Source organism: Rhynchophorus ferrugineus, unplaced genomic scaffold (assembly GCF_030347505.1).
Source record: "Rhynchophorus ferrugineus isolate W39M unplaced genomic scaffold, kcgeb_rfMv2 rfM2, whole genome shotgun sequence".
In the NCBI taxonomy this organism is placed as follows: Eukaryota; Metazoa; Arthropoda; class Insecta; order Coleoptera; family Curculionidae; genus Rhynchophorus; species Rhynchophorus ferrugineus.
The window spans coordinates 66,138,027-66,160,469 of NW_027472581.1; the positions used below are offsets into that span (position 1 = coordinate 66,138,027).

At 29.9% G+C, this 22,443-nt stretch overlaps 2 protein-coding genes across 5 annotated transcripts in view; both read left to right on the forward strand.

Annotated features, from left to right (window-relative positions):
* LOC143191253 (very long chain fatty acid elongase 4) overlaps positions 1 to 10,802 on the forward strand; it is a 70,524-nt gene extending 59,722 nt beyond the window's left edge. For all 4 annotated transcript variants that reach the window (XM_076396148.1, XM_076396147.1, XM_076396146.1 and 1 more), the window contains exons 4-8: positions 3,956 to 4,036; positions 4,166 to 4,337; positions 4,400 to 4,527; positions 5,253 to 5,402; positions 10,071 to 10,802. In XM_076396148.1, the coding sequence (XP_076252263.1) occupies positions 3,956 to 4,036; positions 4,166 to 4,337; positions 4,400 to 4,527; positions 5,253 to 5,402; positions 10,071 to 10,169 (630 nt within the window). In that variant the 3' untranslated portion in view covers positions 10,170 to 10,802. The remainder of the gene's footprint in view (positions 1 to 3,955; positions 4,037 to 4,165; positions 4,338 to 4,399; positions 4,528 to 5,252; positions 5,403 to 10,070) is intronic.
* Positions 10,803 to 20,777: 9,975 nt separating this feature from the next.
* LOC143191255 (uncharacterized) overlaps positions 20,778 to 22,443 on the forward strand; it is a 182,893-nt gene continuing 181,227 nt past the window's right edge. The window contains exon 1 of the mRNA XM_076396151.1: positions 20,778 to 20,877. The gene's annotated coding sequence lies outside the window, so the exon portion shown is untranslated. The remainder of the gene's footprint in view (positions 20,878 to 22,443) is intronic.

Genomic DNA, 22,443 nt, shown 5'->3' on the forward strand with positions numbered 1-22,443 from the left:
ATGTAGATATCTATAGTAATTAATTATTCGAGATTTTACGGGTGTACCAGTAATGACTTTATACCGTTCAATTCTGAAATAGTTCATTTGATCACCATTTAACTACTTTGTTATTTACCATCAGCTTTCATCGCTTTTTTATCTTGATTACTTTTTTTAATGATAAATATAGATTAATTATGTCCGATTTTATATGATTATATGATTTAACCTAGGAACTTCACTCATATCATGTGCATTTAATGGTTGGGCGAGTGCATTAACACCATTTTAAAGCATCTTACACTATCATTTTGGCACAATCGTTATAGATTTCAGGCAGATATAATTCTGAATTAGTTTGTGAGTGTATGCAAATATTTTTTTAAATTAATCTCCTAGAACGTCAACAATCTGCCCGTGGGCAATAGGTACTATTATATGATTTCAGTTATATAATATAACTATCCTGCCATGTAGAAGATCACTTCAGTAAGTGATCTACTATACAACTTATAATCTGAATCTTATTCTAGATACTATTCTAGCTTATTCTAGAGATTATTAAATCTCACTCTATGTAGTTTGCGTTTGAGCCTACGCACTTCACTGTCATCGCGCACATTTAACTGTTTGGCCAGTGCATTGGGATGTACTAATAGTCTTTCAGAGTAGTTCGCTCTAACACTCCGAATCACACTCATAATGGGTTCTATGGGAATATCGCGCTGAATCACTCGCAACACTTTATTCTGGAACCTCTGGAGGATATCTAGGTTAAATTTGCTAGTACTACCCCACAGCTATTAAGGCCCCACAGGCCTCACAGGCCTAAGTATTGACTTATACAGCAAAACCTTGTTATCTAGTGATAACTAAGATTTACGCCCTATCAGCCAATACATTTGGTTTAGTTTAACTCCAAGCTGTTTGCGTTTTGTCACTATATGTCTTTTCCATATCAAACGTCGATCGAAATGCATTTCCAGATATTTAACGTTATCTGCTTGCGGAAGTTCATGATTATTCAATTTTACTAACGGACATGTTTTTCTACAATGGGTGAATGTCACATGGGTAGATTTTGTCTCATTTGCTTTGATACGCCACGTTTTCAACCACAATTCGAATGGCTGATATTGGATCATCGTGTGATAATAAAACCGCTATATCGTCAGCATATGTTGCAACAGTAGTGTTTCTTGAGGTCGGTAGGTCAGCCGTATACATAATATATAACAATGGGCAGAGAACACTGCCCTGCGGAACATTCATATATGTTGGGTGTAGGTCAGTGTACTCGTTACCCTGTTTGACAATAACATATCTGTCTGTGAGATACAATTTCAGCAGTTGAAAGTGCGTATGGGCAAAAGCTTTTTCAGTTTAACATGCAGTCCAGTGTACCACACCTTATCGAAGGCCTATCGTTTAAGTTTTTGTTAGTTTTGTTGACTAATCTATGTATTAGTTTATTGCTCCGTATTTATTACGGAAGCCAAATTGATGGTCTGGAATAATATTTCTCTCTTCTGCGATTATTTTGAGTCTTTTAATGTATAGTTTTTTGAATAGTTTAGAGATCACAGGTAACAGGCTTATAGGACGATAAAAGAAGACGCCTTCTGATTTGTATGCAAATATAAAACTTCATCTTCGTATGTAAAGGGGGGTTTTATTTCACATTATAAATCTATATTCATGTCGACCTAATAATGTCGTAAAATCTATACTTGGGTGGGTTGTAGGATCCACTTACAACCATTAAGCTATTCATGCCATTGGACTTTGAAAATTCTCTATCAAATTATTAATTATTATGGGATGAAACCATTTCGTATTCTGGAATTGTTGTAATTATAAGATCGTTATTTTCAATTCAATAAACATCTAAAACTTTTCTATCTGTATCTTTAGATATGCTATTTAACTATGCAATCATTGGTTATAATTTTTAAATTGGTTTGTTGGTATTTTGATCGAGTAGCTTCCTAGACATGACCTCGTATATCTTCAACTTGGTTCAGATTGTTTAAGTAAAACTTTCACAATTTAGTCACCAATTTGGACATTTAGATTCACCAATTTAAAGTAATTGAATAGCTGCGATTATTTTCTCTATGTATGGATTAACCTCAGAATACGATACACAACTCAAATCTATAGTCTATAAGTGACAACTATTTACTATTGCCCCATTAACTGTTGGTGCCTGAATACTTAATCAATGTTTATCAATGTTCTCTGATATTCAAAATTTACAATAATAAATAATATATCACTTAAAGTGGTATTACTTCAATTACTAATTGAGATAATGACAGTAAATACAAAAAAAAATATTGTATTTACTTAATGAAATGAGACTAATAGATATGTAAAAAACATTATTTTCTTATTTAGATCAGAACTGATAATTTATTTGATAAAATGTAAAAACGAAAAATATAATAAACCGCCATGATTAGTCGATAATACCAGTCAGAACGAATTATATCAGTGTTTAGTGATGGATGATGTATAGAATGTAGAATATACCCATATGCTGTTTAGTTAGGCCTAACTCTCAAATGCGTTTATAAATTTGACAGCTGTCGGATCATTAGTCCGTGAATTATAGCATTTTGAGTGTAGCAACTTTTGTTATTGTGAAATAAAATGGATAAAAAAGAATTTCGCGTATTGATAAAATATGTTGAGATGTTGCTTTTTGAAGAGAAAAAATACAGTTGAAGCAAAAGTTGGTATGCTAAATTTAGACGTGGTAAAATGAGGACCGAAGACTGTGAACGCAGTGGACGCCCAAAAATGGTTGTTATCGACGAAAACATTTAAAAAATCCACAAAATGATTTTGAATGACTGTAAATTGAAATTGAATGAAATAGTAGACACTCTAAAGATATCAGCTGAACGTGTACATCATATCATTGACGAATATTTGGGTATGAGAAAGCTCTCTGCAAAGTGGATGTCTCGGGAGCCCACTTTTGAGCAAAAACAATTACGAGTTGATGATTCGGAGCAGTGTTTGAAGATGACAATGGATGTAACATGGCTCCATCATTTCCAAGTCTAATTGGCACTCATCCGAGTAGACTTCACAGGATGAACCAAAGCGTGAGAAAACGCAACAGTCGGAAGGCAAGCTTATGGCGTCTGTATTTTGGGATGCGCATGGAATAAATTTCATTGACTACCTTGAAGAGCTGAAAAACTTGGAAGGACCATCAACAGCGACTATCACATAGCGTTATTGGGTAGTTTGAAGGACGAAATCTCCGAAAAACAGCCGCAATTGGAGAAAAAGAAAGTGTTGCTTCACCAAGACCGAATGCACTTTGTCACAAGTCAGTGAAAGCGATAGCAAAAATCCATGAATTGGGCGTCGAATTGCTTCCTCATCCACCGTATTCCCCAGATCTGACCTCCAGCGGCTATTTCGTGTTCTCATATCTCAAAGTAATGCTCGCTGGGAAAAAATTTTCGTCGAATGAAGAAGTGATGATATAATCACCCTTGAGGGGAATTATGTTGAATAAGAAAAACTAATCTTGGCAAAAAAATGTGTTTTACTATGGTAAGACGGGGACTTTTCAATTATATATCTGTTATTTTATCATTTTATATGCACTTGTCCAGGACACGCCACTTATAGGCATTAAAATTCATGATTAATACGCAAAATTAATGATTTCGATGCTTTCGTTCATAAATTTATTGTCATGTGATACCGGTGGACATTTTGGGATGTGAATTTAAATCTTATAATGGAAAGAAACGTTTTTTTTCTCGGAAACCTCCATATCCTGCAGAAATAATATATTTTAAAGCAATATCTATTGGATCGAATATAATATTATAGAACGGGTTTTCAAAATTAATGATCATCCCATATCATATAGTTCTATCTCTACATTAGTATATACTGTAATTATTCTTTTTACCTTTATTATATAATTATTTTCTTTTTTCAGCTCTTAACTGCTTCGACTAGATTACGCTACAGCTATATTTGTGAACCTTGTAGACAGAAACATAATCCAGATGAGTTACAGGTATATTATATTAAGTATTTTTATATATCGTTAATTTGTTATATTCAATTAAAAATGTGTTTAATAATTTATAATTTAATATAAAACATGCCAGTAATTGTAGCCATAAGTAAACTATTTTTATTCTAGATCGCCAATGCTGTTTGGTGGTACTATTTCTCAAAACTGTTGGAATTCTGCGACACATTCTTCTTTATCTTAAGAAAGAAGAAAAATCAACTTTCTTTCCTACACGTATATCATCACTCCACTATGTTCGTATTGTGGTGGATTGGCATTAAATGGGTGCCAAGTGGATCTAGTAAGAGCTTACAACATTTATCATTGACATATATATGCCTAATCTTTATCATCGTTTTGCAGCCTTTTTGCCAGCTATGGTCAATTCTTCTATTCATGTTTTATTATATGCTTATTATGGATTGTCAGTACTTGGACCGGCAGTCACTAAATATTTGTGGTGGAAAAAGTACCTTACGATACTGCAGTTGGTAAGTTCTTTTTGAGCATATAATAAATCTAGTAAATAAATAAATCAACGGTCTTTAACCAACTTTTTCCATTAAAAGTAAAATTATATTCACAATTTTAAATTAACTAATTTTAGTTTTTTTTTACTTTTTTTGAGTTTGGTGAAATGGACTTATAGTGTAACAAATTTTGTCGCATGGAGCAAAACATTTTTGAGTTAGATTAATTTTTGTGTTAATGTACTTAGGGTAATTAAACACAGGTACATTCTCAAATTGATAGTTTATATTTTTAGATAAGAAGGTACTTTTTTTACTACAGCCGTAGTTATCTATCAATCTCTAAATCAATAAGAACACTGCCCTTTCACATTTCCCGTAACGTAAACTTTTAAATATTATTCTTGAATCAAATTCAATTTAAGGTGGTATAAATTTTTGGTGTGAATGATCGGTGATACTATTATATAATCAATTTGAATGGATTGGTATAAAATAAACACTTAACTGCTATTAATTTCAGTATTTTTTAAAACTTTTAACATTTGAACGTTTCACATGGAATTTTTTGAATCACTTATTGGCACAATCTAAAAATGGATGACCGTTTTGTTTTTTATAGATTTCAAATTTATTGTTTCTTCAAACTTACTACGGCTTCCAATAATTATTATAGTTTGTATATATACCGTAACCATATTTTTTTATAGTATATATACTTAATTCCCATTTCCATTTATTTTTAGATTCAATTTACTTGTGCCTTGATTTTGGGAGTAAATGGTATTCGTACAGGCTGTGAATTTCCACTTTGGATGCACTATACTCTCATTTTCTACATGCTGTCGTTTATTGTGTTATTCGGCAACTTTTACGTTAAAGCCTACATGGATAAAGTAAGTATATTAAGCTCTTTTAAACATTTTTATTTAATTTTTTTTGCAATACTGTTGTCGAGTTGTAAGGGTAAAGGGTTATTTAATTTTATTGCTCAAAGGCTTCATTAGTTGACAATAGATTAATAGTTCAATAAGATTGAAAATAATAAGACTCAATCCAGATTGTTGAAATTTAACATTCTCTGTTGATTTTAACCTTAGATGCTTATACGTGTTTTGATTAGCGATATCTCTTCGTGAAAATTGGAAATATTAAATTAGAAATCGACGACTTTTTTCATTTTAACATTTTTGGATTTAAAAATGGCGATCTTGATGTGAATGACAAAGAACGGCCTGAGGGACAAACAAGTTTGAAGACAGTGAATATTTGGCATAAACTGAGATACATACGAATTCGCGGTTTCATTTTTGCGGCGTTATCAAGTAAGAAGAGAATATTTTTCTGGAATGACTAAAAGGTGGAATACATCGATAATTTCAAACGTAGAAATTCATAGGTTAGTCCAAGAGAGCTATCCACATCGAAATAAAAGTAAAATATTCATGGTCATAAAGCCTTTCTGTGTATATAGTGGGATCAACAGGATTTAGTGTGTTGCGAGCTGCTGAATCCGAATATTACTGCATTTACTGATATTTACAGAGGTCAATCGCGTAATTTGAATGATGTATTTTTGAAAAACAATAAGAGCAACACACGTAAAGTCATCTTGTGTGACAGTGCTCGGCCAGCCGTTGTAAGAGGTGTGCAAGATATGCTGTTACAGCTCAAGTATGCCTACTCACTAGAATTTGCTTCTTCTGATTACCACTTGTTCGCTATGTTACTACACAAATGAGAAAATGTTGTAGAAAGTGACCAATTTCTCTCAATAAGTGCCGTTTTCATGTAAAAAATACATGCACATAATATTTGCATATAAACAATTCGATTTTAGAAAAACATGTTTACTTTTATTTCTACAATAAATACACATCGATATAAAACGATCGCTTTTTAAATATTTAATGTCAGGTAATGGAAATATTCGGCAGGCGATGATTTCATTGGTTTAGATTAGATTGATAACATATGATATAAAAAACAAAAAAGCTGATTAGTAATTATGATAGTTTTATTGCAATTATTTGTTATAAGTTATTATAGAGTTTAGTTATTTATAGAAAATTACTTTCGAAACAACCCAAAGATAATATGATAAAAACACAGCTTGGGATTTTGTTTAATATTCAAGTAAAATTTTAAAAACTTAAATATTATAAATTTATATTATTGGTTGATTATTTAAATATCATATTATTGGTTGTGCTTAAAACTACAAACTATAAGCATATTCATATACGTGTTCAAGTAATACAGGAGAAAAAAGTGGCAGCTACAGCCGAAGTGGTGTTTGTTTCTCTAAGATTTGTATGCGTGGAAGAGAAGTATTACAATCAAGACTAAACTCCGTCTTTTTAGAACACTTATCTTGACAATTTTTAGTATGGTTCTGCTACAGTCTGATATTTGTAACCTTGAGATCTTTCAATGGCGATTCCTAAGGCCAATTCTATATCTTCTCCCCGATATGATATTATAAATGAAGTAATTCATTTGTGATACGACACTTAGAAACAGTTAAAGAACATGTTCAGAGATTCAGAGATTGGGAGTACAGTAAACTGACATTAGCGAGGCCAGAACAGCTGAGGCTGAACGCCATTTGCGGCGAAATTTAGTGAAGAATGTTCGAAGTTCAGCGATACCAACAGTCACATTCTCCCCGAGCGTCAGCTATGACCCGATGATGATGATTGCTCATATACAAGAGTGTCTTCTTAGTATTAGCCTAGATTTGGACCTAGCCTAGACCTAGTTTAGAGCCCAGGTTACAAGTTTGTCCAGATAAGCCTTAGTTAAAAATAAAAAATGAGTACCTAAATTATGACAAAACAATATAATAGTTTAAAAATATTAATAAAATCAATTTTTATTATTAATAACTACCTTTATTATATACTACTGAGGGCATTAATGTCTAATAATGAATATTGATGATACATATCACATTTCAAAAAATATCGCTTTTAGCACAATGCCCGTAAATAAATTAAGCATTGTTTCTTATTTAGAAAATGTAAAGCAGTCGTTTTAATTTACATATTTAAATAAAACCTGAATGGTTGCGTCATTATTCGTGAAAATATAAGAAGCTCCGTATTTTTGTTAAATTACCTACAAGCAAATTAAGTTTATTTTAAATTCCCATTCATTGTCGAGGAGGGTAAGTCGTGGGCTTTAAATAAAAGGGTACATATTCTAAAATGCTTAGCTGTATTATAGATGCTTGAATTTATTACTGAATTTAGGTGGTATATACTTTACGATGCGGGGTTGTTTAATTCATTTATATATGCAAATATTATATAACAATGTTAAAAAGCTTAAAAATGTCTTATAGTTTCTACATTTAAATTAACCAAACAGATTTCTGAAAATTATTATTTATTAATTTGGTATAATAATCAGTCTAATTGTGGTTTTCTTCATTTAATTAATTGAAATATTTTGTTAAAACTTAGCTATATAACATCCTTTTCTATTTCTATTTAAAATTTGTATGTATTAAATAATGCAGTGTTTCTTTTTCTGTGGAAACTATCTTTAAAACCTACACAAGAATTTTTTTACTTCAAAATAAATTAAATATATCAAAAGCAAAACAATTCAATTTTCTTTCTCTTTTCAATTCTTTTGAATTTTTTATGGAATTATATCCTTTGATATTATTTTGATTGGTACTACAACCTCTTGTATATGCTCTATAATTATCTAGATAAAACATGCTTTCATTTCCTTGTCTATTGAGTCACTCCCGATTTAAATTATCACTCAGATGTTTTCATAATTCATCATTTCCTTTATTTACGTTTCTATACATATAGGCTACTAGGAATTCTTTTCCAGATATTCAATATATATTATTGGGATCAAAAACTAGTTATAAATCACGATGAAAAACAGATGTATAAATATAAATATTTAAATTACACTATTTGTGTTATTCTAGTAATAATATTAGTAATAAACGTCATTATAAATTCCTGTTAAGCAATTGCGAATCTGTGATCAAATAATATTGTTTGCATGTACATTTGTTTGAGTGATGCTATTTCCATTAAGAGGTAAGAAATATAGACAGAAATATAGACTATTTATTAGGTGGTTATATTGCTTGTATTTTATATTACTTGATAATGTAAACAACTTTTAAAGAACTTTACCTAACTATTAAATTTGATGGTTTTGACATTTCTCTACATAAAGTAATAGTTTCCCTTTTAGTTCTGTTAAGTTATTCAGTATATATCATGGCGCTAATCATGGAATGATCAAGATTTTGTTTTCGATATTAATTAGTTTTAGTTTTGATTTGAAAAAATATGTTGCCGAAGACCATCTAACACTTTTAGAAATTTATGGTGACGATGCTCCGGCATATCTCAACTTTCGGTTTTGGCTTGAATGATTTTGATGTTCAGACAGGTTAGCAGTTAATGAATCAACTATTTGCGGACATTTTTATGCTATGGGAAAGACTCAAAACCAGAGAAAGGACTTCTAATTAAATTAATCATCGAAACATTTTAACATCGCGATTTCGGTTATAATCTTTAACTTTGATCCATATTTTTGACCTAAAATATATATTAGGTGAAAATAAGTATATCAGGCTGATTAAAAAAATATATTCTTTATGTACATTTTTAAATAAAACTATATTGTTCTTTGATTATGTCCACTATTTGATATTTAAAACATTAGCTGTCATTATTTTCCTCTGAGTAAATGTATTTATATTAGGATATTATTTTAAATATTTTAATTTAAAAAAATGCAAAATCTAACTTTACGTGATCATAACATTCTTAATCGTTTTTTATCCAAACCTACTATAACTTTTTAATAGTTGCAACAATAACGGAATAACCGAAGTAGTGCGAAATCTTAAACAAAACTATTTAACATTAAATAGCGTTTAATTGTGTTTTAACACTCACTTTTCGTTTTAACACTATATCAAATATAAAACGTGGTGATTTGTTTGCCAATTTAAAATTGATCTTCAAGCATTTTGCGGTACAATATTGCCAGATGTTGATTTTACGAATTTGCGTGCGTGTTTTCGTTTACGTATAGCAGATACAACAAATAACCTACCGTATAAGAGTTGTAGTTAGCAGGGATCGTCGATCAGGTCCAATTAAAATAGAGTCTAAAATATTTATTTATATATTTTGCATGAACGACTGACTATACCTAAATATTCTTGGCCATTTCTGGCTGCTTGATTTGATATGCTTGATATTTCGTTGGTTGAAAAAGTTTTTGTCCTAAACATGCTTTCTCCGTATAAGCTTAATCTTACCAAATTTCAGATGCTTTCGTTTTTATCAAAAAGGGAAACAAAAATTTTGCTAACCTATTAATATATAGAATGACATAGGTCTAACACTACAGGTTAATTATTTAATGTGCCCATATGACATTTGCATTTTTATTTGAATGATTATGAAGGATTATTTAAATTATAATGGTAGCCCAATAAGTTTAGTGATTTACTATATTTTATGCTATTGTATGAAATTTAGGATTATAATTTATTAATTTCTTTGCAGGGTAATCAAGTGTTTTTCGGAATGGACGTTGGTTGTGGCCAAGGCAACACTTACGAGAACAAACTTGTACAAAACAACAATAACAAGAAGTACAACTAAATGTTCCCAGGAATACCTTCAGGATTCATGTTACAATAACGTGTCCGATCGTTTGTTCGTTTTAAGGACGTTTACAACTACCTTTTTAAAAATAATTTCTATAGATTAAGAGCAGCTAGTTCGTTGTACATATACAACAAATCACAATTAAATCAAAGCTCTTCCTCAACGGTTATCAATTAGATTGTTTGAAACGACGTTTAAGAAATTACCAGGAAATTGTATAACGTATAAACAATTAAATTATTCTTTTAGTTTAATTTCTAAATTATATACTTGTTAGGTATAAGTTAATTATTAATTTGTTTTATTGTACATAATTTATAAGTAGTAACTCACGTAACAATCAATAAAAAGAAATTTATAACCATGTCAATTATCTAGTTATATCGAAAGTTTCATGTAAATCACTGCCAATTGTTTGCACTAGCAAGAAAATTTACAATAATGACAAGCGTTTGTAGTTTTTCGAGTAATATAAGAATCATTTCCAAATTTATCGTTACTGTGTACTTAATTAGACATTTAATTAAGACGTTTTTTGTAGGTAGTGGTTTTGAATCGAATACATCGATATCTATTGTTGTTGATATTATATATTACAAGAGTAATAAATAGTTTTTTTGTCATAAAGTATTTTGTTTTTATTTCCTGAAGCTTTTGTCGGGGGCGTATCATTAATGTTTTCAATAATTTTGCAGGCATTTTGCAATATGGTCCACCAGTATTAAACTAAATCGAAGTTTATAGGCTAATTCAATTTAATGTTTCGATGCATTAGACATCATTCTATTTCTTTGGTTTAAGACATATAGTCTATACAAAGTAGGTGTGAACATACGTCATCTAAATTTATGATGTCAAAACGTCGCAATGTTGCCGTATCAACTCTGAGATTTAGTTCTGTTTGGCTTTGACATATAACAAAATTATAGTTTAAATAAAATAATGAAACAAAAATGTTATTAAATACATATAGTTGATTTTAAAATTATAGTACATCTAGTGCCTATATTATCGAATAATTTAAACTACAGTTAATTATACAGCCACGATAATTTATACGTTAGAGTTGTTTTATTATATTTACATTGAACTCTTTCCCGTACCACCTATGAGGTAGTGTTCTGGGTGCGTTTTTTTATGCAGAGGTATACCCTGGAGGCCTAACCCACCTAATGAATAATTGTGCATCCAAGTAATATATTTTACTTTTATTAGAGAGCATATTTACCTTTTACGTTTAGTCTTGTTTCCTTCGATGGTGTATTTCCTTGTCAAGTCATTTTGATATCACTGTATTTTTTATTTATTCTGTTACTACCGGTGCACATCATTCTTGATAAAATTAATCACTGAATTCTCCTTAATGCAATTACCATATTTACATAACGGATAGTATTCATTCTCTCCTCAGACATTCTAATCTAATGCTCATGTATATTTTGAACAATTAGAAACATATCTATGCACATAAATATTTCACACCTTACATTACCATTTTCCTCAGTTTTACTTACACACCTTTAGTTGTTTCCATTCTCATCAAATTGTCTTGGAATTCTCAGCATTGAACCATTATCACATATCCCGAAAGTTTCATTTAGCCACTGTCACTTTCTGAGTCACTGATCAAAAATCTAAGTTGATTTCCAATCTGTCTTGAACTTGTTTACTATTCCACCATTTATCAATTTCTTCCTCTGTATTTATGATCGAGTTCATCCAAACCGAAGATGTTATGGTAGACAATCCTTCTCGATCAGCATGCCTATCATAATAATATTTTGCTACCCCCGATATCAACTCCATTGGATTGGGAGTTTGGATACAGTGATAGGAAGGAATTCGTAATACTTTGTAACTATATTGTTCAGCCATCTGATCTACACTATATCATTTTTCGGGCTTATTTCTAAAAGAACTAAATTGCAAAAAACCTAATTAAACCTAATATTTACCGAGTAATAGTTTGAAATAGTTCAGTTTTAATCATAGTCTCATCAAAACTTAATTCATGTTTTGAAAACCATCTTTTCATAAGAGCCTTTGTTGATGCTATTATTGGGATTTTTTTCACCAGTGTGCTATGATATGGTGCATTATACATAACAATAACTGATAGTTATTGTTATGTATAATGTTATATTTTGCCTCCTGAGTTGAGTTGTATTGTTTACTGTTTTTTTAAATAAATAAAAATTAAAAATTAATAACAACTCTTTTTCTTCCACTTGAAGGGAAGTAACAAACGATCGAATCGAACGAAACTCGAAACAAGTAACAGTAGTAACGATAAGTTATATAAAATGTTCCCTTTACAACTCTGAAGAACTTTAATCTTAGTTTCAAGGTTGAATGTCAATTAGGCCTTTTTCTTTCGAACTTGAGATGGGAAGTTCTCTCGTGTCTCTTGTGTGGTCCGTATATTTACCAAAACATGTAACATATCTTCATATCTTATCTGAGTGATGGTAAGAAATCATAGAAAATTAATAATATTTTGAGGATGAAGGGACTTATCTATATAAAATTAATATTCTAAAAAATCGGTAAAAGTTAAGTTGTAAACCTAATATTATAGAATTTTTTTGGTTATATTGTAAAGTATTCTTTTTTCTAACTAGAGATTATCTCGACTGGGGCCATTGCTTAACGTGAGATTCAAACTCGGTATTAAGTTAATGATGGCCATTGGCCAACCTGATTAGACATCTGTCTAATTACTGGCTTAACTGGAATGATTTCTTGTTGGATTTTATACTGTTTAAATATATTTACTAAAATACATTTACAATTACAACCAGAAATAATAAGCACATCCATGCCCTGCAGGATTCGAACCTACGTCTATTGCAGCAGGAGCGCCGTGATGTTGCTTTAACCATTTCAGCTACCAAGCCGGCTTAGGTAAAATTTATTTTCGAATGGTAAGGTTTCCTAATTTTCTTCTATATATTAAATCAAAAATGATCTTTTTAGTGCAAGAAATAATTGGTTGGAGAAAACATTTTTATCAGTTTTTCAAAAAAAAATCATATAAATATTAAGCCTAAATTATATATGTTCTGTTTTGAATTGTAGCCTTCTGTCATTTTTGTGATTAAACTACAATTTCGCCTGAGCAACTTCTTTCTAGTTTCCTTTTAAGGTCTGTTTTACACCTTTACAATATTTTGTAAAGAAAAGGAAAATCATCCCAGTCATGCCAGTAACCAGGCTGGGTAAAAGCGCATGCCTTCTGCTATGATATCATACTTGATAACTCGCCTATAGGTGGACTTAATGCCAAGGATCCGTGGTTCGGAATACACGTTAATCAGTCGTCCCAATAGAACGATTCGTCCGTCGATTAGAATATTTAAAAAAACAGACAGAATTGCTTGGCCAAGAATAATGATAATTTGTTGTAGAACGAAGATATAGAACATTTAATGTATTTCTTATTATATTTAAGGCGGTTACTTTGTTCAATGAATTAAAAAAAACTCTCTATTAAATACCATAAATACAAAAGTATTTTTGCAAGTAAAGAACCATTTGATTTTCATGTTTTAAACATAACATATAACGCAACGATTAAGTAATACATATTTAAAGTACCTACTTGGTATATAATAGTTTTAGTTTATAGTAAGAAATTATATTCAATCACATATCAGTGGTTCTCCTATTTAAAGAAAAAAATCATTGATAATGATATAATTGTCTAATTAGTTAATTAATTTTAATTATTTTAACTAAACGACAAGTAATAAGGTCTTTCGCTATAACCAAACACGCACCTATATATATTTTTTTTTCATGATAACATTCGCCTACTTGATAACATGTTCTGAATTATGGCAAAAACAAAAAAATAATAATAAACTTTACATTAAATAGTATAGATAAAATATATATTTTCATATGAAGGAAGCTGCTTCGATTTTTGTATTTTAAACCAATTTTGAATGCAACGCAACAGACCGAAATTCGATACAATATTAAATATTTTAACCAAACAAATACTATAGTCCTTCCAAAATAAAGAAATAAAAATAACTAACATTTTAATGTCATAATGCTATCGCATCAGCTTTGATTCTTCGGAATTAACATATTTTTGCTTGATATATAATAAGGTTATAATGTAAATAAAATAATGTACATCTACTACACTTAATTCATATATTATCGAAGCACTTAACTTAAAGTTAATTATACAGCCATAATAGTTTGAAGGTTAGAGTTATTTTATTATACTTACGCTAAACTAGTGGTATCTTCTATAGGTCTAATCCACCTAATTAAAAATTTTATGTCCAACTAATGTATTTATTTTATTTTGGAGAGCCGATTTATCTTTTTACGTTTATTTATTGTTTCTTTCATTGCTATGCTTCCATCTTACGTTTCTTTATCATGCCATTTTGATATGCGTATATTTCTAGTTACTTTCTGTTACTGTCTGTGTACATATTTCTTCTAAAATTCTACTGATTTCCTGAATATCTTCTCTTTAATCACTGTAATTGTGAGTTTCATCCCAACTAAAAGTGTTATTCGATCATTAACATAAATATTTGTCACCCCACCATATCAATTTGGAGAAAGGTCTAAGGCCCCTCTCATACCTATTTTTCTGCCACCTGATAAAGAGTGTATCTTCTTTCGGACGAGTTTATAAAAAATGAATCATACAAAACACAAATATTTAATTTATATTTACCGTCTAACAATTTGAAATAGTTCTTCTTCAAAGAGATGCATATTGTTGAATAAGTTTTACTACTGAAATACTTCAGTACTTATATTATACTAGGAACATAATAACTAATAAAACTACTTTTTTCATACAATTAATGTAATTAGTAATACGTTTAATATTAATGAATAAAATGAAAAGAAAAATACAGTTTGATATTAAAACGAATTTATAAACTGCAATAGGCAATACATTCGACGTCGTGAATATGTGAGTTCACTGTTATTTTCGAATTATTATATATAATAATTTTAGTTTTTGGTAAAAAGAGGATATTCATTCGCGGATCAGTGGTGGTTCTATCTGTTATTTTCGTTTCGTTCGGTTCATATTATAAACTTTTTGGTTGAAATAATTGAGGGAGAATTGGGAGGAGAACTAAGTATTTAGTAACTTTTTAACATTTTAAAATCAGAATTATGCAAAAGTATTATTATATTATGCAAAGTGTATTTGGTAAATATATTGTTACTAGAGCTACAGCTGAATTTCTCGATAACTCTCACTTAATTGTAGCCAAGAATATAAATGAAATAAGTTTAAATTAAAAAAATGCTGAAATGAGTGATGGGTAAATATAAAATTATCGATAAAGCAATTTAATTAAATATTATTTGCTTGATTAGTGAGCACCAGTTTGACTGAATTGTTAAATATTTTACTAAATGCGTTGATTGAAATGTTTGATTTTTTTTGAATTTTTTTTGGTAACTTTAATTACACTTTTCACCTTAAAAATTATTACAAAAATTAAAACAAATCCAAGCTTTAATGGATTTATATACGGCTCCGGTGTCATTATTTTGTATTTATCTTGGATATGGTGAGGATTTCAAAATAACATTTCGTTTATGTAATTTAAAGTATTATTTTCATCTTTATATATACAAAAACATATTGTGATAGACCTTTTATAGCATTTAGTTAATTATAACAGATCCTATTGTTACGAGACTTTCCAATTTCTATATACAAATATAAAACCTTAAATTGGACGAACAATATATGGACGTAAAATAAATTAATCAAAATCCATATTCATTTGAAAAATAAACCAACACTTTTCAATTTGGGATATGGAAAACTATATTGATGTTATTTTATTGTTTATTATTAAGGCATTGAAGAATTTGTCGCTGTTTTTTTTTCACTTGACAGTTTCATCTTTATATCACTATATAATTTAGGTAAAATAACACTTTTTTAGAACCTACCTAGAATCGATTAATTTTCTGATGTATTGTGTGTTAGGTGTTTTTCTTCGTGGTTTAAATCAAAAAAGAAATTGGAAAAATTTAAATATTTTATGTAATTTATTGATGATAACAAATGACACGAAATGTGCTGGTATGATCGGTTATTTTATACAAATTGATATGAATCTCATGTTCCGAATCTGCATGAAATGAATTATTGATTTCTTTTTTGTCTTCTTGGTTATAGCTGCAGATATAGCAGATCCAAGTGCTTTTTCGGCTTCTGCTTCAAGTCCCGAGTCAGGGAGTTATTGCTCGGCTCTGTAAGATCGTTCAGAACAAATAATGTTCAAAAATATTAATGTTAGAAGCATAGAGTTGGCGGAGTAGATTATTGTATTTAAGCATTTCCTAGTGTATATTGTACTTGAATGTATAACGATAATTTTTTTTTCAATAGTGGATTCAAAAGCATCAATACAATCGATATACAGGCTTCCGCATTTTTGACACTCATACAAAGATTTGCTCGTTTCTGTTTAACAAGCTCTCTCAAGTATTCAGCTATATTCCAAATGATACATTTCATAGCATTCAAACCTATTCGCCATTTCTTGGTCCACTCAGTTATATTATTAACAGATGTTATTAGTGAAAGCCAGTATCGATAAAAATGCGATGTACCAATGTGATATATTTATATTGTATATTATTATTATTTTATTATTTTTTAAATAAAATAACAGTTTTACATTGAATATTATTGTGTTATTCGGTGGATACAAATCCTAATCATGAATAATAGCTCAAAATTCCCCCTTTTCAATATTCATGCCTTATTGTTTGATTTGAGGAAATATGTTGCGAAATTCCAAAAAATACGTTTATAAACCTATTCTGATACTGCTCTGCCATATCTCAATTATCATTTTAGCTTTGAACGATTTAAAATGAGTGATTTTGATGTTAATATCAAAGAATGACCTGAAAGCCAAAATATTTTGAAAAGAATTGAAGATAATGAATTACAGGGTTTGTTGGACAAAACCGCAGCTCAGGCAAACTCCCTTTGAATTCATCACTCAAACACTCAAAGATCTTTTAAGTAGCTTAATTTTAAATTTCATCTGCACCTAGCGTACTCAACAATTTTCGACACGGCATCTCCATATTGCCAGAGATATGACAAAAAGTTATAGAAGATGATGGAGAATATTTTAAATAATTTATGTTATACAATTTCTTCTGAATAAATGCCTTTTAAATTGAAAACATGTTCGAAATAGAATGCAAGCACTTCATATATGTTACGCGATATGTTTCGTAATATTCTACCGGGTCAATATTAATTGTTCAATGTATTGGAATAGTTTTATATTTTACATATTGCGTTCTTTAACAGTGCGTTTCAATGATTGGATTTTAGAGATTGAGTGGAAAACCACTCCAGAAATTATTCTTAAAATATATAATAGTTTTTTAGGATTATGAATATAAACTTGATGATCCTCAGTTTATCATTTACAATGTAATTAGTAAAAACATTTCATTTCGTTTTGCTGCCTGTAATTATTTCATTACAATTTTAGTTCATGTACATTTCCGACAGTATTCAGTAACCTTAAATTAAGCAAAAAAAACCCAAGATATCCTCAAAAAAATATATTCGACACTTAATGATAAAAACAAGAACCTAATATTAATATGGATAAGGAAGCACCTTAAGCGATATAATATAAATTATACCATATATCAACCTAAATGTAAATGAATTAATAAAATTTCGAATGAATATTAACAAATTCTTAAAAGTTGCTCATTCTGGGATAATTAAAAATATAAATCATTGGAAATAATCTAAATTATAAAACAATATTAAAATAAAAACAGGAATCATTTTTATATTGCAGAAATAAAGTTTTATAATGGTTATAAAATTGTGATATTTTATAATTGTTATAAGAATATAATAAACATTTTAAATTACTAAATAATTTCTGATATTAAAGTTAAATTTTATTGCCTAATAAATAAGTTTAATTTTTATTTATGGTCTAAATAAAAAAATCCATCTAACTTCATTTTGTGTTAAAATCAAGTTTTTGTGTTACTTTTTTAGCTGTATTATTTTTTTATTATTTAAACTTAATTGTAACCAAATTCATCTATGTGCTTTAGTTTCCATCATGTCATTGAAATGGATGGATATGATTTGCGTTATAGAAGAAAAATACCCTAAAAGTTGAATTTAAATCCTTTTACTCAGTTGTATTTACACTAAATGAAGTGGAATTATGTGTTGTAATGTTGAATATTTTGCAAGAAATAATTGTATAGATTATGTTCTTGTCTAGAAAGTAATGAATTCAGTGGTTCAGGTGGCGTTTTAGGTTGTAGTAATTTGACCTATACGCCCGCGCAACTGACAAGCCATTTTAAAAAAAAGTATTTTTTTGATCATATATATTTTCTTCATTCTCTTCATATTAATAAAAACATTTCCATAAGCTTTTTAATTCATTTTTGTTCAAACTTTGTCTTGACGACAACGAACATAACAAAAATATAATTATCCAGTTTGGTGTAAGCTATGTGCGTATATACAATTCGGTGATTCATTTTTGTTTATATATAGGCCTATAAATTAATTTAAAATATTTACAATAGGTGGCGTTACTGTTTACTAAATGGCATCGGGTAGATTTGTAACCAACTTTATGCTAAAGCGTCACTGACAGTTGGGCACTTTTTATTATGTATCATTTGATCGAAGTGTGAACCATACAGTATAATATAAAGGTATATAACTTAAATAGGCGAAACCGAGGACATTTTTTGAACCACTTTTTCACTGGTTCGTTTGAATTATATTTAACAATTAGCTGTTTTAATTATCCGGTCAAAATTTTTCATAATAACGTCGTAAAAATAATTATAACTTGCCTCAATACAATTCAGTGTTAACAAGTAAATAAAATATTAACAGACACAGACTTAGTCTGCTCTCACTATGAAGGAACAAAATGATAGAAATTATAATGCGTCTTATTTAAATTGATATTGTTAAGGAAATATGAAAAAGGTAAAAGGCTCTGTAGGTAATTTTGATTATATTTCCCAGGAGATATCTTGTGATATCAAGTTGCAGCTTTTTTATATCAACATTTAATTATTTTTTTATTTACATATTTATATTTCATTTCATAATCATATTATGTGAGGGGTTAGTCACGTGATACCTATAAAATACATAACCAATGAAATGCCTTCCTAATGAAATATTTTCTTTAGAGATGTCCGCAATGGTATTTAGACTGACCATTGAAAAGCAGCAAAATGGCGTTCTTTCTGCTAAGACCACGCAAAACAATTCTGAAATTATATGTATTAACTTAATACTCTATATATTAGCCTATGGTGTGAACAAAACGGTTTTCCAGAACATTGCAAAAATGTGAATTTGTACTGAGTAAATATTTGACTGAAGTTTTGCTTCAAATTGGTAGAAAGAGCGGCTGAATATAGGTCGAAAGCTGTGCGAAGCTTATGGCAATCATGCTTGATGCATGTAAGCATATATTCACCATTTTAAAAGTGTTGATTTAGGCATCGAAGGCAAAGAATATTCTTAACAATCGAAGAAATTTGAGGAAGAGGATCTGAAAATATTACTGGATTATTATCCATGTAAAATGCAAGAAGAATATGCAGAATTGCTGATAGCTATAAGAAACAATTTCCAATCCAAGCGTTTAGAAATTTTGTGGCGTACTAATTGAAGTCAAGAGACATTGAAAGGTCATGTATGAGATGCTGCTTCAACGACCAAACAGGAAATTACCGTATTGTTACTGGTGATGAAAATCGATCATTACGATAATCTAATGCGAAAAATATCATGGCGATCCTCTGGTATCAACAATAAAGCCGAATATCTATATCGCCACGCTTATTATCTGTACTTGGTGGGATAAGTTTGCTGTTGTAGAGAATGAGTTGCTGAAACCATCAACGGGGATAGCCATTGACTATCATTGATGCGCTTGAACTGAGCACTGCGCAAAAAACGACCAGAATAGAAGCAGAGACACAACAATATTAGTTATTCTTTAACATATTATAAAACCGGCTCGGAAACATTAAAATGAGATGTTCTATCCCACCGGCTGCTTCCTTCAGACGTTGCTCCTTTTGATTAATACTTGTTCCGAATATGAAGACACTAAAAAATAGATCGATTGGTGGATAGTCTTAAAATGATATACCGTTCTTTTGAGAACGAATCCGTAAATTGCCCGAAAGATGGATAAAAAATAGCGTTTATCGATGGGCAATACTTTAAATTAAAAATATTGTGCCGATTTTCCACAATAAAGTTTCAAATTGAAACTCTATCTGTAAACAAAGAGATTAGAGCTAATTAGGTTTTGTAACAATAAACAAAATAATAAACAGTATTTTACTGTTTACTGTGATACTGTAAAAAATCTAGTAATATAAGACGAAATATAAATGAAACCCAGCTTGAGAAACAAAAATGCTTCATATTCTCCATCCCACCGACTTCTATCCTCGATGGTCGTTGTCGTTTCATTCTATCGATCACGCAGGGCCTTACTGGCATCGCCGCCTTCTGGCGCACGTATCCAAAACAGTCTGAGACCTGTTGTCAGACCAGACTGACAAAGCGTCGTTGATCCTATGGTCTTGCCATCACGATCTGCCTAACAGTGTGGTGCATCCTGCGATCCTGCATCCGGCGAAGGTAAGAGGATAAACGGGAATAATTAGCTGGAGACGTTTTTTCTGCTTGTTTCTTGCTTTGTGTCTGTTATTACCGGTGTGGAGTAGTGACAATGTGAGATTGTCAATATTGTGCGATGTTTCTTTTGTAAAATACGGGGGATAACCTAATTTTCGCGTTGCTTTTCTTTTTCATAAATAATTGTCAGGTGATACACAATTGAGTAAGCTATGAAGAGCCGTTTCTTATAGTTACGTTTACATTCAATTATTTCAAATAATTTGTGTTTATCTTTTTCTATATTTATTGTTTTTATATAGCATTGTAGATATTACCCCAAGTTATAATTTAGTTTTAATTTAAATAAGTACCGATTTTTCATAATTTTATTTCATCTCGATAAATAGATAAATTAATAACGTTTATTAACGTAAATATTTTATTGTCATTGGAAAATATTTATAGCCTAAATCTAACAATGCTGACGAATGTTATCTAAAGTTAAATGATAAATTGGTTCTATATTATTATATTTTATTCCTTGATGTATATAAATATTAAATTTTTAAACTAATTTTGAGTAAAATTGAATTATAAATCTAGATGCAATAATTACATACAGGTTACATTTTATCTCACATAATTTAATTAACATTTTTGTTACTGGATAGGTTATGGATAATTAGAAGAAATATTTATAATTTTATTTCTATAACATATTAATAAATATAATTTAAAATTGTTGTAATAATTATTGAATGACACAGTATGCTATGGCAATATATCCTCGATAATAGGAATGTCTGATTTTTTACACAGTTATATTTTACGGTAGCCTAGATCAGTTTTATTACTTTATTGCTTATCACAGATTATTAAAACTACATTAGTTTTATGTATACTTAATCAGAATTATGGTAAGCTGAATTAAATATATATATTAGCTATACATATTTAAACATATATACATACATGTATATATTAGCTGGACAAATGCTAGACAAGGTCTAGACAAAATTTAGACTAGTATTGATGTTAGTTATTAAATGAATCAAGATATGTTCAATAAGTTTATGCAATGTGTAAACTTCAGTGATACACTACTATCACTAGGCACGATTCTGAGTGGTTCAATTTTTACTGAAGCTGCCGCCTAAAAATAGCTAAATTTAAGCAATAACATGGACTATATTGAGCGTGTTGGCTGCGGATTATTGGCTATACCTACAACTTTAGAAAATCCCATAAGATGAAATCTGGGGGGTAATCAAGCGCTTGGAAGTTCAGTCACTGAAAAAGCAGTCTTGTCTATATCCATTCATTTTGAGCTTCTAGCTCAGTTGAATTTTGTACGAGTATAAGTATACACGGGTGAAATTGACTGCGTGGAGATCTGTTGCAAAGATATCGTGGCCTCTCTTTTGAACTACGTGTTTTAGATGATTGTTTACTGAACTATCTCGTTTCAAATTTGTTCACCAAGCATTGAAGAGTCGACTTTAAAGGGCTACGAGACTGTTTTAAAATATTAGTATGTTATAACTTGAACGTGATACTCAATCGTGCAAATTACCGTGATGATTTGGT